The 16,779-nt window shown below is 49.5% G+C and overlaps 1 protein-coding gene across 1 annotated transcript in view; it reads left to right on the top strand.

Annotated features, from left to right (window-relative positions):
• DNAH12 (dynein axonemal heavy chain 12) overlaps positions 1-16,779 on the top strand; it is a 937,015-nt gene that overhangs the window by 755,468 nt on the left and 164,768 nt on the right. Inside the window, exon 65 of the mRNA XM_069206470.1 lies at positions 16,179-16,432. Within this exon, the coding sequence (XP_069062571.1) occupies positions 16,179-16,432 (254 nt within the window). The remainder of the gene's footprint in view (positions 1-16,178; positions 16,433-16,779) is intronic.

Raw genomic sequence — 16,779 nt, 5'->3', positions numbered from 1 at the left:
CTGAGCCGTCGCCAGGGCCAACTCTGCGTCTTCCCCCTTTTCCGGGGACCGGAACGACCCCCGCTCAAATAAAGGAATTTTTAGAGGCCATGTGCCTTGTTTTTGAGTGGGCTTCACCCTCGGTCTTCAGGCCCTGTGGAGTCAGCAGGGGCCCCATTGGGTTCGAGGTCGGCAGCTTCGGCACCCTTGGGGACCCCAGGATCCGATACCCGTGGTAGTCCCATCCTCATTCAGGATGATCTGGAGCGACGTCGTATGACGCTGACTCTAACAGCGCTTTTTAGTCCCAGATCATTGCCTGAGCCTTATTCCAAACAGCCAGGCACAGGAGAGGAGTGGGAGGGGTCTGAGGACCCTTTAGAGTACGACCCGGAGCAAGAACAGAACTGGTATGAGGCTCCAGGGGAGGCCAGTGGACTAGACACGTCTCCAGATACTGGTATGCTCTCTCCTCGTAATGTGGCTATGGAAGAGGGAGCTTCTTATGCTATGGTGGTGCAATGGGCAGCTGAAGTCTTGGACCTAGACTTGCCCAGGGTGCCAGTCAGGACGAATCTCCTGACAGAGATGCTTCAGCCCGGGGTGACTATATCAGAGGCAATGTTGCCCTTCAATGAGGCCCTAACGGACATCCTTCTGGGAACATGGTCCAAATCCAGCACAGGGACTCCTGTGGATAGGCCAGTCGGCCGCTGCCATAGACCTGCTCCAAGCGGCCCTAGTTTCCTTACCCAATACCCCATCCCGGAGAGCTTGGTGGTCCAAGCCTCTACTTCCCGTGGTGCCTTCCCTTCCGCTCCCCCCGGGTGGATCAGCTTGGAAAGAAAATGTTTTCTTCCCCCAGCCTGGCATTGAGGTCAGTAAACACCTCTTGCCAACTGGGCCGTTTCTCCCATACTTTATGGGATACAGCAGCACAGGTGCTGCCCCAGGTCCCAGAGGGCGATCAGGACACTCTCACCCAGGCTGTCAAGGATGGGAGAGATGCAGCCAAGTTTACAATCAGGTGTGGATTGGACATGGCCGACTCGCTAGGTAGAGCGATTGCACCGACAGTGGCCCTATGTCGCCACGCCCGGCTACGTTCAACTGGCTTTTCAGGGGATGTCCAGTCAAGTTTGATAGACATGCCCTTTGGTGGCTCTTGCCTTTTTGGTGAGAAGGCATACTCCGCGCTTGAGAGGTTCAAGGATTCTCGAGCTACGGCCAGATCCTTGGGCCTTTCAGCATGTCTTCCGTCCCTTTTGAGGCTTCGGAAGGGGAGCGGTACCACGCCAGCCATAACTCAGCCCCCCTCAGGCTTCACACCATCCCGGGAAAGGACGTGGTCGTGGTATCATCAGTCCCAGAGGGTCTGGCCAGCAGTCGGCCACCACACAGCCCCCCCTCCACTGCGCCCAAGCCCTCCTAGTGTGGTTCTGCAGGGCCATTTGGAGGGAGGATTCAATTTGATCTCTCTCACTGGCATTCCATCACAACGGACAAATTGGTCTTGCAGATCATACGGAAGGGCTATTCCCTCCCCTTCCAGTCTTTTCCTCCCTCTATCCCTCCAACAAAAGAACGTCTGATGGAGGACCATTTGGTTTTGCTCTGTGAGAAAGTTACGGCTCTCTTGGCCAAGGGAGCTATAGAAAGGGTCCCGATGTCAGAAGTAGGCAGTGGTTGTTATTCCCGCTACTGTTTGATACCCAAAAAGAACAGTGGTCTTCGCCTTATCTTGCATTTAAGGGACATCAATCTCTTCTTCCTCAAGAAGGAGAAATTCAAGATGCTCACTCTTGCTCAGGTCTTGTCTGTCCTAGACCAAGGAGACTGGATGGTAGCGTTGGACTTGCAGGATGGGTATTTTCATATCCCCATCCTGCTCGCCCACAGGCATTACTTGCGGTTCAAGATGGGCCATGAGCACTTTCAGTTAACGTTGCTCCCTTTCGGTCTCACCAGTGCCCCTCGGGTGTTCACAGCGGAGATGGCGGTGGTAGCAGCGCATCTGCGCAGGTCAGGGATTTCAGTCTTCCCCTACCTCGACGATTGGCTGTTGAAGGCTCTGACGCCTCAGGCTCTCGTCACCCACCTCCAGGCGACGGCAACCTCCTGCATTCGCTGGGGTTCACTATCAATGTGCCGAAGTCACACCTAACTCCCTCTCAGAAGCTCACTTTCATCGGAGCTGTTCTGGACACTGTGCAGTATCGGGCCTATCCTCCTGAGCAGCGAGTCCAGGATATTCAGGTTATGATACCGATGTTTCGGCCTCTATATTGGATTACGGTGAGACAGAGTCTGAGACTGTTGGGACTCATGGCTTCCTGCATCCTATTGGTCAAGCACGCCAGATGGCATGTGAGGGCTCTGCAGTGGGACCTGAATGGGCACAGCATCAGGGAAATCTTTCCGACGTGGTTCAGATCTCGGAGGGGACTGCAAAGGATCTGCAGTGGTGGTTAGTGAATTGCGATTGGGTCAATGGCAGACTCCTTTACCTTCCTCAACCAGCTCTCACAGTAGTGACAGATCCGTCACTTCTGGGATGGGGTGGTCATCTGGGAGAGGTGGAGATCAGGGGTCTCTGGTCTCCGGTGGAATCCGGGTTCCGTATCAACTTGTTGGAGCTTCGGGCGATCCGACTAGCATTAAAGGCATTTCTTAATGTTGTGAAAGGGAAGGTAGTGCAGGTGTTCACAGACAACACCACCGCAATGTGGTACTGCAACAAGCAGGCGGCATGGGGTCGTGGACCCTTTGTCCAGAGGCTCTGCGTCTCTGGACATGGGTGGAACAGCAGGGCATAACTGTGGTGGTTCAACACCTGGCAGGTTCTTTAAACGTCAGGGCGGACAAACTCAGCCGACAATGCTTAGCTGATCACGAATGGTGTCTCCATCCGGAGGTGGCGCAAGGACTATTTCAGCAATGGGGAGAGCCTTGGCTAGATCTGTTCGCCTCTGTATAAAAAACGCAATGTCAGCAGTTTTACGCGTTGGAGTTTCCAAGTGGGCTATGGCTAGGTGACGCTTTTCGTCGCAAGTGGAGTTCAGGCCTCCTGTACGCATTTGCACCCATACCTCTTCTAACCAGGGTTCTCAAGAAAATCAAGAACGACCGGACCCAAGTAATCCTAGTGGCTCCGGATTGGGCATGGACAGTCTGGTATCCAGAGCTTCTCAAAATGAGCATCAGTCCTCCAATCAGGTTGCCTCTTCGGGAGAATCTTCTGTGGCAGCAGCAGGGGAAAGTTCTTCACCCGAACCTGTCAACCTTGCGGCTTCATGCGTGGAGGTTGAGCGGTGACAGTTGATGGTTTATGACCTCCCTTCCGAAGTTTGTGATGTCATGCTGGCAGCCAGGCATCCCTCTACTAAGTCGATTTACGCCTGCCGGTGGAAACGTTTTGTTTCATATTGTACAGAGAGCTCTATTGATCCTCTTTCTTCTTCTCTATCTAATATCCCTTTGTTTATTCTATCTCTCGCCCAACAGGATTCCTCCTGAGGGACTCTCAAGGGCTGTCTTGCTGCTTTATCAGCTTTTCTACGCTTGCCCAACCAACCATCTTTGTTCAAATCTCCCATCAGATAAGGATTTTTAAAAGGGCTTGTGCATATGTTTCCACCTGTGCCTTTTGTCATGCCCCAGTGGAATCTTAATCTTGTTCTTACTTTCCTAATGTGTGCTCCTTTTGAGCCTTTACATAACTGTCCTCTCTGGCTGCTCACTATCAAAACAGCCATCTGCCAGGAGCGTGAGTGAGCTGCAGGCTTTATCATCGAAACCGCCGTATCTCACGATTTATCCTGGGAAAGTAGTCCTCAGAACTTGTGCCTCTTTCCTCCCTAAGGTGGTGACCCCTTTCCATCTGGGTCAAAATATCACCCTGCCCACCTTCTTTGCGCCACCTCATCCCTCTAAGGAAGAGGGGCGTCTCCATTGGCTGGACTCAAAAAGAGTGTTATTGTTCTACCTTGACCGCTCAATAGAGTTCCGGGTGGACGACCAACTCTTTGTGGGATACATTGGTGCAAAGAAGGGTCGGGCAGTACAGAAACGGTCCATTTTGCGCTGGGTCATTCTCTGTATAAAGATTTGCTACGCTTTGGCCAAGAAGCAGCCTCCAGAGGGCTTTAGGGCTCACTCTACCAGAGGAAAAGCTGTTACCACTGCATTAGCTAGTGGCGAGCCGGTACTTGACATGTGCCACGCAGCAACGTGGACTTCTTTGCACACGTTTGCGAGACATTGCTGCCTGGATAGCCAGGTCAGGAGAGAGGGGCATTTTGCCCGCTAGGTCCTGCAGGACTTCCTGGTGTGAAATATATCCTCAAGACCCACCACCAGGAGTTATAGCTTGGGTATCTATTCTAAGGTAAGGAATCTGCAGCTAGAAGTCTCTATCAGATGAACAAGTTACTTACCTTCAGTAACAAATTACCTGGTAGAGACTCTATCTAGCTGCAGATCCCTTACACCCACTGTTAGAAATGGGGTTTTTGGTTGGCAGTCAGGTTACCCTCTGTCCAAGCAAAAGCCCTCACTCTAGTCAGGGTAAGTCACACACTATCCAAGATTATCCTGTGCCCACCCTCTGGTAGCTTGGCACGAGCAGTCAGGCTTAACTTAGAAGGCAATGTGTAAAGTATTTGTGCAATAAATCATACAATACCACCATATAGCACCACAAAAATACACCACACAGTGTTTAGAAAAATATATAATATTTATCAGGATAATTGTAGGTCAAAAAGAATAAAGATGCAATGGAAAATTGTAGAACTATCACAGGAAAGTGATATAAAGGGTCTTAAGTCTTTAGAATGTAACAAGGTGTCTTTCAAGCACAAAGTACCTGGTTTCTGGTGGAAAATCTCCTCAGAGGGCCACAGGTGAAGAGATGCGTGGAAAAAGGGGGGTGTGCGTCGATTTCCTCTCAGCACACACCGACTTGCGTCGTTCTTTTCCACGCGGGGAAGTCGGGCGTCGTTTTCCGGCGCGCAGACAGTCTCTTTTTGTGGATCGCGGGGATTACCAGATGTCCCGGGTCTGTGCGTGGATTCTCCTGCTTGTTTTCCGGCTGCGCGTCGTTCTGCGGGGCTGCGCGTCGAAGTTTCGATCTCACGGTAGGCGTTGCGTCGATTTCTCCTTGGAAGTCGGGCGGCGTTGTCCTTGCGAGGCCGTGCGTCGAAAGTTTGGTCTCACGGCAGGCGTCGCGTCGATTTCTCCTTGGAAGTCGGGCGGCGTTGTCCTTGCGAGGCCGTGCGTCAAAGTTTCGCACTCACGGTAGGCGTCGCGTCGATTTCTCCTGGAAAGTCGGGCGGCTTTGTCCTTGCGAGGTTGTGCGTCGAAGTCTCGATCGTCCCGAGGGCGTCGCGTCGATCAGCGTCGGTGTGCGGCGTTTTTCTCGCCGCGAAACAAGCTGTGCGTCGAAATTTTCGGCGCACGGAGCGTCCAAGTGAAAGTAAGAAGTCTTTTTGGTCCTGAGACTTCAGGGAACAGGAGGCAAGCTCTATCCAAGCCCTTGGAGAGCACTTTCACAGCCAGACAAGAGTTCAGCAAGGCAGCAGGGCAACAGCAAGACAGCAGTCCTTTGTAGAAAGCAGACAGGTGAGTCCTTTGAGCAGCCAGGCAGTTCTTCTTGGCAGGATGTAGTTTCTGGTTCCGGTTTCTTCTCCAGCAAGTGTCTGATGAGGTAGGGCAGAGGCCCTGTTTTATACCCAAATGTGCCTTTGAAGTGGGGGAGACTTCAAAGAGTGGCTAAGAAGTGCACCAGGTCCCCTTTCAGTTTACTCCTGTCTGCCAGGGTCCCAGTAGGGGGTGTGGCAGTCCTTTGTGTGAGAGCAGACCCTCCACCCTCCCAGCCCAGGAAGACCCATTCAAAATGCAGATGTATGCAAGTGAGGCTGAGTACCCTGTGTTTGGGGTGTGTCTGAGTGAATGCACAAGGAGCTGTCAACCAAGCCCAGCCAGACGTGGATTGTAAGGCACAGAAGGATTTAAGTGCAAAGAAATGCTCACTTTCTAAAAGTGGCATTTCTAGAATAGTAATATTAAATCCGACTTCACCAGTCAGTAGGACTTTGTATTACCATTCTGGCCATACTAAATATGACCTCCCTGCTCCTTTCAGATCAGCAGCTGCCACTTCAACAGTGTATGAGGGCAGCCCTAATGTTAGCCTATGAAGGGAGCAGGCCTCTCAGTAGTGTGAAAACGAATTTAGGAGTTTTTACACTACCAGGACATATAACTACACAGGTACATGTCCTGCCTTTTACCTACACAGCACCCTGCCCTAGGGGTTACCTAGGGCACACCTTAAGGGTGACTTATATGTAGAAAAAGGGGAGTTCTAGGCTTGGCAAGTACTTTTAAATGCCAAGTCGAGGTGGCAGTGAAACTGCACACACAGGCCTTGCAATGGCAGGCCTGCGACAAGGAAAAAGGGGCTACTTAAGTGGGTGGCACAACCAGTGCTGCAGGCCCACTAGTAGCATTTAGTTTACCAGCCCTATGCACATAAAGTGCACCTTACTAGGGACTTATAAGTAAATTAATAGTCCAATCAGGTAGGATTCCAGGTTACCATGTTTTGAGGGAGAGAGCATATGCACTTTAGCACTGGTTAGCAGTGGTAAAGTGCGCAGAGTCTATAAACCAGCAAAAACAGTGTCCAAAAAAATGGAGGGAGGCAGGCAAAAAGTTAGGGGTGACTACCCTAAGGCTGTCAGGTCTAACATGTGTCCCCCCCAGCTGAAAGTGGGGAGAGCTACCCGACCTCCTGGGAGCTCTCATCGCTAAGGCGGAAGTACCTGGAGAGACCATCAGCATTGGCGTGGTCAACCCCTGGGCGATGTTCCACCGTAAAGTCCATCCCCTGTAGGGAAATGGACCACCTCAAGAGTTTTGGATTCTCACCCCTCATCTGCATGAGCCATCTGAGGGGCCTGTGGTCTGTCTGAACTAGGAAGTGAGTCCTGAACAGGTAGGGTCTCAGCTTCTTTAGTGCCCAGACCACAGCAAAAGCTTCTCTTTCAATAGCACTCCACCTCTGTTCCCGTGGTAATAGTCTTCTGCTAATAAAGACTACCGGTTGATCTCTGCCCTCCTCATTCAGCTGTGCTAGAACTGCCCCTATGCCATGCTCTGAAGCGTCTGTCTGCACGATAAATTCCTGGGAGTAGTCAGGGGCCTTGAGCACGGGGGCCGTGCACATGGCTTCCTTCAGGGCGTCAAAGGCTTTCTGACAAGCCTCTGTCCAATTCACCAACCTAGGTTGCTTCTTGGACGTGAGTTCTGTCAAGGGGGACACAATGGTACCATAGCCCTTGACAAACCTGCGGTAGTATCCGGTGAGGCCTAAAAAGGCTCTCACTTCAGTCTGGGTTCGAGGTGGTTGCCAGGCCTTGATAGTTTCGATCTTGGCCTGGAGTGGCTGCACCTTGCCACCACCTACTAGGTGCCCCAAGTACACCACGGAACCCTGCCCAATCTGGCACTTACTAGCCTTGATGGTCAGGCCTGCCTGTTGCAGGGCCTGAAGCACCTCCTTGAGGTGGAGCAGGTGTTCCTCCCAGCTGGAACTGTAGACAGCTATGTCATCCAGGTAGGCTGCACAGAAGGCATCCTTGCCAGCCAGGACCCCGTTAACCAACCGTTGGAAGGTAGCGGGGGCATTTTTCAATCCAAACGGCATCACCCGGAACTGGTAATGGCCGTCAGGGGTGGAAAAGGCGGACCTTTCCTTAGCCCCCTCAGTCAGGGCGATCTGCCAGTACCCTGAAGTAAGATCAAACGTACTCAGGAACTTGGCAGCGCCTAGCCTGTCCACGAGCTCGTCAGCTCGGGGGATGGGGTGAGCATCAGTCCGTGTGACTGAGTTGAGACCCCGGTAGTCCACGCAGAACCGGAGTTCTGGCTTCGCGCCTGGGGCAGTAGCCTTAGGGACCAACACCACTGGGCTGGCCCAGGGACTACTGGACTTCTCAATAACCCCTAGCGTCAACATCTTGGAGACCTCCTCCTTGATGCTGGTCTTCACCTTATCTGACAACCTGTAAATTTTGTTCTTCACAGGGAGACTGTCACCGGTGTCAATATCATGAACACAGAGGTGGGTCAGTCCAGGAGTAAGGGAGAAGAGGGGGGAGAACTGCTCCAACAGCTCATAGCAGTCTCCTTTCTGGTTTAGAGTCAGGGAGTCAGACAGAATGACCCCGCTTACGGACCCATCACCTTCTTGGGCAGAGAGGAGGTCAGGGAGAGGTTCACTCTCCTCTTCCATTCCTTCATCTGTGACCAGAAGCATGTTGATCTCCGACCTCTCAAAATGAGCTTTTAGTCGGTTCACGTGGCGCACCCTTAGGGGGTTCCTAGGGGTTTGGAGGTCCACTAGGTAAGTGGCCTCCCCTTTCCGCTCCTTTATTTCAAATGGGCCAGACCAGCGGTCCTGGAGAGCTCTGGGCTCTACTGGCTCCATTACCCACACTTTGTCTCCAGGTTGAAACTCTACCAGAGTGGCCTTCTGGTCATACCATTGTTTCATCACCTCTTGACTGGCCTCCAGGTTACTTTGGGCCTCTTTCCAGAAGCGGGTCATCTGATTGCGGAGGGCCAACATGTAGCTGACCACGTCCTGAGGGGGTGTCTTTGGAGCGTTCTCCAATCCCTCCTTGACAATGCTTAAGGGTCCCCTGACGGGGTACCCATAGAGAAGCTCAAAGGGACTGAACCCTACCCCCCTCTGGGGGACCTCTCTGTAAGCAAAGAGAAGGCATGGTAAGAGGACGTCCCATTTACGCCTCATGGCCTCAGGGAGGCCACCAATCATGCCTTTCAGGGTCTTGTTGAATCTCTCCACAAGCCCATTAGACTGGGGGTGATAGGGTGTGGTGAACTTGTAGGTTACACCACACGCATCCCACAGATGCTTCATGTACGCGGACATGAAGTTAGTGCCTCTGTCAGACACTATCTCCTTGGGGAATCCCACACGGGTAAATATCCCCATCAGGGTTCTGGCTACCACCGATGCAGTTACGGTCCTCAGAGGGATTGCCTCTGGGTACCGGGTGGCGTGGTCCACCAAAACCAGGATAAACCTGTTGCCTAAGGCAGTTTTGGGGTCCAAGGGGCCAACAATGTCGACGCCCACCCTTTCAAAGGGGGTGCCAACGACAGGAAGTGGAATCAGGGGGGTTTTAACCCTCTTTCCTGCTTTACCACTAGCCTGGCAGGTAGGACAAGCCCTGCAGAATTTGTCTGAGTGTGTCCTCATTTTGGGCCAGTGAAAGTGGGTGACAAGCCTGTTGAAGGTCTTGTCTTGTCCCAAATGTCCTGCCAGGGGAATGTCGTGAGCCAGACCCAGTAGGAAGGCTCGGTAACATTGGGGGACCACCAGCACACGTGCTGCCCCAAAGACCGGAACCCTAGGCTCACTGTAGAGGAGATCATTCTCCCAATATAGGTGGTGATTGCCAGAGGCGTCACCTGCTGCCTGGTTTAAGGCTTGTTTCCTCAACCCTTCTAGAGTGGGACACTCTTTCTGCGCCTTGCAGAATTCCTCCCTGGTGGGTCCACCCTCAACTTGCCAGCCAGCAAGCTCAGGTAAGTCACCTAGGGTGGCAATGTCTTCCCCAGTTGGCTCGGGAGTCTCCTCCTCAGGAGCCCCGTCAGCCACTGTGGGAACTTCTGGGGCCGGTTTCCCGCGCCCCTCGTCCCTCCTCTTGGCAGCTCTCTGGGCCATCGTTCCAGGCTCCAGATGCCCTTGACTTCCCTCTCGGTCAGCCATGGACCGGGTGGTCATGCAGACCCACTCAGGTAACCCTAACATCTCCAGGTGAGATCTGAGCTCTACTTCTTTCCAAGCAGTATGCTCTAGATCATTGCCTAACAGACAATCTACAGGCATGGCAGGACTCACAGCTACTTTCAGAGTACCAGAGACCCCCCCCCACTCAAAGGGAACCCGAGCCACCGGTAGGTGACTCTCGCGATTGTCAGCGACTATGACCTGGTGGAATGTATTAGGGATTATCTGCTCTGTGGACACCAGCTGACTCTTGATAGTAGTCATACTGGCTCCTGTGTCACGCAGAGCCTCCACCTTCTGCCCATCAATGAGGACCCACTGCCGGTACTTGGAAGTATTTTTAGGCATGTGGACCTTGGACATCATTTCTCCTTCTCCCAGGGACACTAGGGAAATCTCTACCTGTCCCCCACAGCTATCTGGGTCCATCTCCCCCCCGAGTGCTACACTAGTCAACCCAGGGACCTGTCCAGTAGTGGACGGTGCCCTCTTGGGGCACTGGGGATCGCCTTTATAGTGACCATACTGGTAACACTCCATGCATTTGGGGCTCGATTTTCCTTACCTGTCAAATGTCCCTGGCTTTTTCCCAAATTTGGAAAAGGAAGGGTTGCCACCCCCTCCCTGGGAATTCTTTTGGGGGCCTTTAGAGAGTTCCTTATCTGCAAGTTTATCTCCCCCCTCTTTCTTCTGTTGGGAACCCTGACCACCTTTGTGGGAGTCCCCCCCCAGGTACCTTTTTGGACACTCTGGTGCTAACCCAGAGGTCCGCCTCCTCAGCAAGCTTCCTGGGATCAGTCAGCTTACTATCCACTAGGTGCTGGCGCAAATCGGTATAAGTAACATTAAGCATATGCTCTCTCAGGACCAAGTCATATAAACCTTTATAATCTGCTACTTTGTTGCCCCGCACCCATCCATTCAGTGCCTTACTAGAGAAATCAAAGAAATCTACCCATGTTTGTGTGGTTTGTTTGGTGCTGTCCCTGAACCTCTGACGGTATCCCTCAGGGGTCAGCCCAAACTTGGCAAGTAAAGTGGCTTTCTGGAGTGGGTATGTGTTTTGATCCGGTGGATCCAATGTGAGAAGTGTGTCCCTCCCCAATGGCGGCACATAACCCCACATAGCTACCCCCCATTGCCCTTAAGGAACCTCATGAGCCCTTAGTGCAACTTCATAAGCAGCTAACCATTTATCTATGTCATCTCCCACCACAAAACTGGGCACCACATTTTTGGGTATACGAACCTTCTTTTCTCCAGCAGGTCCTGTCTGTATGCTGCCACCATTATTGCTGGATTCAGACTGTCTTGCCTTGATCTCCAGCTCCTTGAGACTCAGTTCATGAGCCAACAATAGTTTCTTTTCAACCAACGCTCTTTCAGCTTCCACTTGTTTGGCTGCTCTTTCAGCTTCTGCTTGTTTGGCTGCCCTTTCAGCTTCTGCTTGAATCTGTTTGGCTGTTCTTTCAGCTTCAATCTGTTTGGCTGCTCTTTCAGCCTCAGCTTGTTTGGCTTCTCTTTCTGCCCTCCTCTCCTCCTGTTGTGCCTCAATTTTCAGTTTTGCCAATTGCAATTGGAACTCCCTTTCCTCTCTCCTTTCCTCTGCGGTCAGGCTTTGCATGGAGACACTGCTCCCTGGTCTGGAAGGGTGCACAATTGCAGTGGTAACACCATCCATAGATAGTGAAAATCCTTCTGAGGGGCCATTTTCTGGCTCCTCTTCCTCCTCATCCTCTAAATGGGCTTCTGCCCAGGCCCTCAGCGCCACTTGAAAGTCCTCCTTTCTGGAGGCCCCTTGGGTGGGTACCCTTAATGCCCTGCAGAATCCTCTTAGTTGTTTGACCGTGTATGTATCCAGCTGGACTAGGTCAAAGTCCCCTGTCTGAGACCCAGTCAGAGACATGTTGAGTGAGGATTTAGTTTTTGAAAATTGTCAGGAAAAAACGGATTTTCAAAAAGAGATAAAAACCAAGTTGACCTTCAACTGTGGGTAGGTAGTGAAATACTTAGCTACTGTATGTCACTGCACAAATACAAGTCCTATCCTCACCGCTGATCACCAATGTTAGAAATGGGGTTTTTGGTTGGCAGTCAGGTTACCCTCTGTCCAAGCAAAAGCCCTCACTCTAGTCAGGGTAAGTCACACACTATCCAAGATTATCCTGTGCCCACCCTCTGGTAGCTTGGCACGAGCAGTCAGGCTTAACTTAGAAGGCAATGTGTAAAGTATTTGTGCAATAAATCATACAATACCACCATATAGCACCACAAAAATACACCACACAGTGTTTAGAAAAATATATAATATTTATCAGGATAATTGTAGGTCAAAAAGAATAAAGATGCAATGGAAAATTGTAGAACTATCACAGGAAAGTGATATAAAGGGTCTTAAGTCTTTAGAATGTAACAAGGTGTCTTTCAAGCACAAAGTACCTGGTTTCTGGTGGAAAATCTCCTCAGAGGGCCACAGGTGAAGAGATGCGTGGAAAAAGGGGGGTGTGCGTCGATTTCCTCTCAGCACACACCGACTTGCGTCGTTCTTTTCCACGCGGGGAAGTCGGGCGTCGTTTTCCGGCGCGCAGACAGTCTCTTTTTGTGGATCGCGGGGATTACCAGATGTCCCGGGTCTGTGCGTGGATTCTCCTGCTTGTTTTCCGGCTGCGCGTCGTTCTGCGGGGCTGCGCGTCGAAGTTTCGATCTCACGGTAGGCGTCGCGTCGATTTCTCCTTGGAAGTCGGGCGGCGTTGTCCTTGCGAGGCCGTGCGTCGAAAGTTTGGTCTCACGGCAGGCGTCGCGTCGATTTCTCCTTGGAAGTCGGGCGGCGTTGTCCTTGCGAGGCCGTGCGTCAAAGTTTCGCACTCACGGTAGGCGTCGCGTCGATTTCTCCTGGAAAGTCGGGCGGCTTTGTCCTTGCGAGGTTGTGCGTCGAAGTCTCGATCGTCCCGAGGGCGTTGCGTCGATCAGCGTCGGTGTGCGGCGTTTTTCTCACCGCGAAACAAGCTGTGCGTCGAAATTTTCGGCGCACGGAGCGTCCAAGTGAAAGTAAGAAGTCTTTTTGGTCCTGAGACTTCAGGGAACAGGAGGCAAGCTCTATCCAAGCCCTTGGAGAGCACTTTCACAGCCAGACAAGAGTTCAGCAAGGCAGCAGGGCAACAGCAAGACAGCAGTCCTTTGTAGAAAGCAGACAGGTGAGTCCTTTGAGCAGCCAGGCAGTTCTTCTTGGCAGGATGTAGTTTCTGGTTCCGGTTTCTTCTCCAGCAAGTGTCTGATGAGGTAGGGCAGAGGCCCTGTTTTATACCCAAATGTGCCTTTGAAGTGGGGGAGACTTCAAAGAGTGGCTAAGAAGTGCACCAGGTCCCCTTTCAGTTTACTCCTGTCTGCCAGGGTCCCAGTAGGGGGTGTGGCAGTCCTTTGTGTGAGAGCAGACCCTCCACCCTCCCAGCCCAGGAAGACCCATTCAAAATGCAGATGTATGCAAGTGAGGCTGAGTACCCTGTGTTTGGGGTGTGTCTGAGTGAATGCACAAGGAGCTGTCAACCAAGCCCAGCCAGACGTGGATTGTAAGGCACAGAAGGATTTAAGTGCAAAGAAATGCTCACTTTCTAAAAGTGGCATTTCTAGAATAGTAATATTAAATCCGACTTCACCAGTCAGTAGGACTTTGTATTACCATTCTGGCCATACTAAATATGACCTCCCTGCTCCTTTCAGATCAGCAGCTGCCACTTCAACAGTGTATGAGGGCAGCCCTAATGTTAGCCTATGAAGGGAGCAGGCCTCTCAGTAGTGTGAAAACGAATTTAGGAGTTTTTACACTACCAGGACATATAACTACACAGGTACATGTCCTGCCTTTTACCTACACAGCACCCTGCCCTAGGGGTTACCTAGGGCACACCTTAAGGGTGACTTATATGTAGAAAAAGGGGAGTTCTAGGCTTGGCAAGTACTTTTAAATGCCAAGTCGAGGTGGCAGTGAAACTGCACACACAGGCCTTGCAATGGCAGGCCTGCGACAAGGAAAAAGGGGCTACTTAAGTGGGTGGCACAACCAGTGCTGCAGGCCCACTAGTAGCATTTAATTTACCAGCCCTATGCACATAAAGTGCACCTTACTAGGGACTCATAAGTAAATTAATAGTCCAATCAGGTAGGATTCCAGGTTACCATGTTTTGAGGGAGAGAGCATATGCACTTTAGCACTGGTTAGCAGTGGTAAAGTGCGCAGAGTCTATAAACCAGCAAAAACAGTGTCCAAAAAAATGGAGGGAGGCAGGCAAAAAGTTAGGGGTGACTACCCTAAGGCTGTCAGGTCTAACACCCACCCAAGCTGCCCGCTCTGCAGATATATATATATATATATACATATTATATATATACATATATATATATATATATCATGTTTATATATTTTTGCCTTTCTTAAAGGTATGTCTTTTTTCTTCATACAATCAAGCGTAAAAAATAAAAAAATAAAAAAGTTGTTGGTTCTTCCATGACTGCGCTTCTGGCATGGGAAGTTGTGGAAAAAGAACTGACGTACGTGCGCCGAGGTGGCGTCTCTATGGACAACCGTGAAATCACAGATGGCTCCAACGACACTCACGGCGCCACGCGAAGCCGGATGACGCACGCGGATCCGAACTACGCCACCCAACGGTGCGCACAGGGTACTGCTCAGCAGAAAAATTCCGGATTCGAAGCTGACGCCAGGGAATTCTAAGGGAAGGAATCTGAAGCTAGATAGAGTCTCTACCAGATAAGTCGTTACCGAAGGTAAGTAGCTTCTTCTCCTGGCTCCGTTGGAATTATGAGATCTGCATGAACAATGCAGATCTGTTTGCATGTACACTGGTGAAAGTTATGAGAAATGAAGAATTACTAGGGATGTTTGATCAATTGCATGAGCCTCACAACATTCAATCCACGGAGATGTGCTTCTTCTATCCACAAAGAGATCCCTTTCTCACTTCAAAAGAGTATCTAAGAGCCATTCCAATGGGAATTGGAGCAAAAATAATTCTATTTATATTTGCTGCTTATGTAAAGGGAAGTAGAACAGATTTTTATCCAACTTTCATGTTTGAAATGTGATAGAGAGACAACAGATTTTTATCTGTAAATATTGATATCTCAGCCCATTAAGTGCTATTTTCACTGGTGTTAGACCACGTCCAACTTGGGAGGCTGGGGGGAGTGAGATCCCATTTACATGAAAGGATTTTGGGAGGCCCTGCAAAACTAATGTCCCATAAGCTTACTTATACGTATAAGTATGCAAACCTGTGTTTTTGCAGATTAGAACAATTGATTAAAACAATGTTTATGCACACTTACAACCAGCTGGTCAATCTGGGATGGAAACAAAAAACAAGCATTTAAGTTAATGTTGATAGTTATGAAGTCTGTTCAGTTTAAGAAACAATTAAATAGCATGCACCACCATATAGGCAACTCCTGATCGTATCCCTAGATATAAGCTATGGGTGATGTTGGAAAAATTGAATGTACCATCTTATTTATGATCAGCAAATATAGTGGGACATCCGTGAAACCATGGGGTGAACAGTGTTGCCAAAGCTTTTGGCATACCAAGTGAAAGCAGCTGCTGCTGCTTCATATGGTTCTGTACCAGGGCTTAATGTTATTTATACCAATTGCACATTACACAAAATTCATTTTTACCCTGACTCCTTCAACTCCCACCCTAACCTAGACAGAATTGTGAGTAATATAATTCCGAATCAAGTACAAATCTGATTCTTTGAATTGGATTTGCATTACTATGTTATTAGATGCAAATTTGAACTCTTTGCCTTCGCAGCAGCCTGGTTTGGGGGTTTGTATGATGCTCAGATCATCCAGAATCGCCATAGACAAACATTATTCATAAAATTAAATTAAAGAATTTTGCTTTTAGTAATATATACTTACTAAATGTAAATAAAAAGAGTAAATCCCATACCACCACTACAGATTACGTGTTCACACGTTCATAACTTTGTTCCCTTTTTATTTAATGAAAAACCCCAGAAAGTTGTATTTCAGAATACCTATTACAAAAATATCATCTGACATAAACATTGCTGCCTAAATATTGTTTGCAAAATTTGTTCTCCGGTTGGTGTAGATTTTCAATTCTGAACTGCAATGGGATAATATTTTAATAAAAAATATTTATAACACTATATTTTCGTCAGACAGTACATAGACTATGATGTTCTGATAGCATAGCACAGAACCATTCAGAAAAAATACTTTCTTTCTGAAATCAACTTGCCGAACTAAATAACACATTGAGGATTTGATTTGCTCATTTGGGATAGGTTTACCAATGAAAATAACCATGTCATTTATACCCTGCAAGGTCTGCTTAAGTTTGCCAATGACAAAAACATGACTGGAGATAAATTTCAAGCCATCTCCTTGGGTCAGGGGCAAGGACCAATTGCTACGAAAATGATTAAAGAGGCGATGTCTGGAGGAACCTGGGTGTGTCTGCAAAACTGTCATCTTGCTGTATCCTGGATGCCAACACTTGAGAAAATTTGTGAAGACTTCAACCCAGAGTTGTGCCATGCTGACTTTAGATTGTGGCTGACAAGTTATCCATCACCAAAGGTTAATAAAATTCAGCTCCTAATCAATTACATATTTTGTTATTCATTGCTGTATTTGTCAAAACTAATTTGAACAGGCAATGCCTAAGATGAAGTTATGTATCCTTTATGAACATGGTACCAATTGAGATTGCAGGTTTATGTATGTTCTATTTTATTACATTGATTTCCTTATTGTACCTTTCACCAAAGCTTCAACCTTTTGGCAACTCTGAGAGACCTACGTGCAGAGTGGGTGTTTTGTTTTGTTCCTGGAAGGGCTCTACAGATAATCCATGTCTTTCAACCTTTCACTAAAACTGTGTGAGTGTGATTAGTATGTTTTGGGTATCAGCCTTCATGCCTGTT

The sequence above is a fragment of the Pleurodeles waltl genome, chromosome 9 (genome assembly GCF_031143425.1).
Source record: "Pleurodeles waltl isolate 20211129_DDA chromosome 9, aPleWal1.hap1.20221129, whole genome shotgun sequence".
In the NCBI taxonomy this organism is placed as follows: Eukaryota; Metazoa; Chordata; class Amphibia; order Caudata; family Salamandridae; genus Pleurodeles; species Pleurodeles waltl.
Note: the sequence above shows the minus strand (reverse complement) of the source record. Positions and strands in the feature narration are given on the sequence as shown.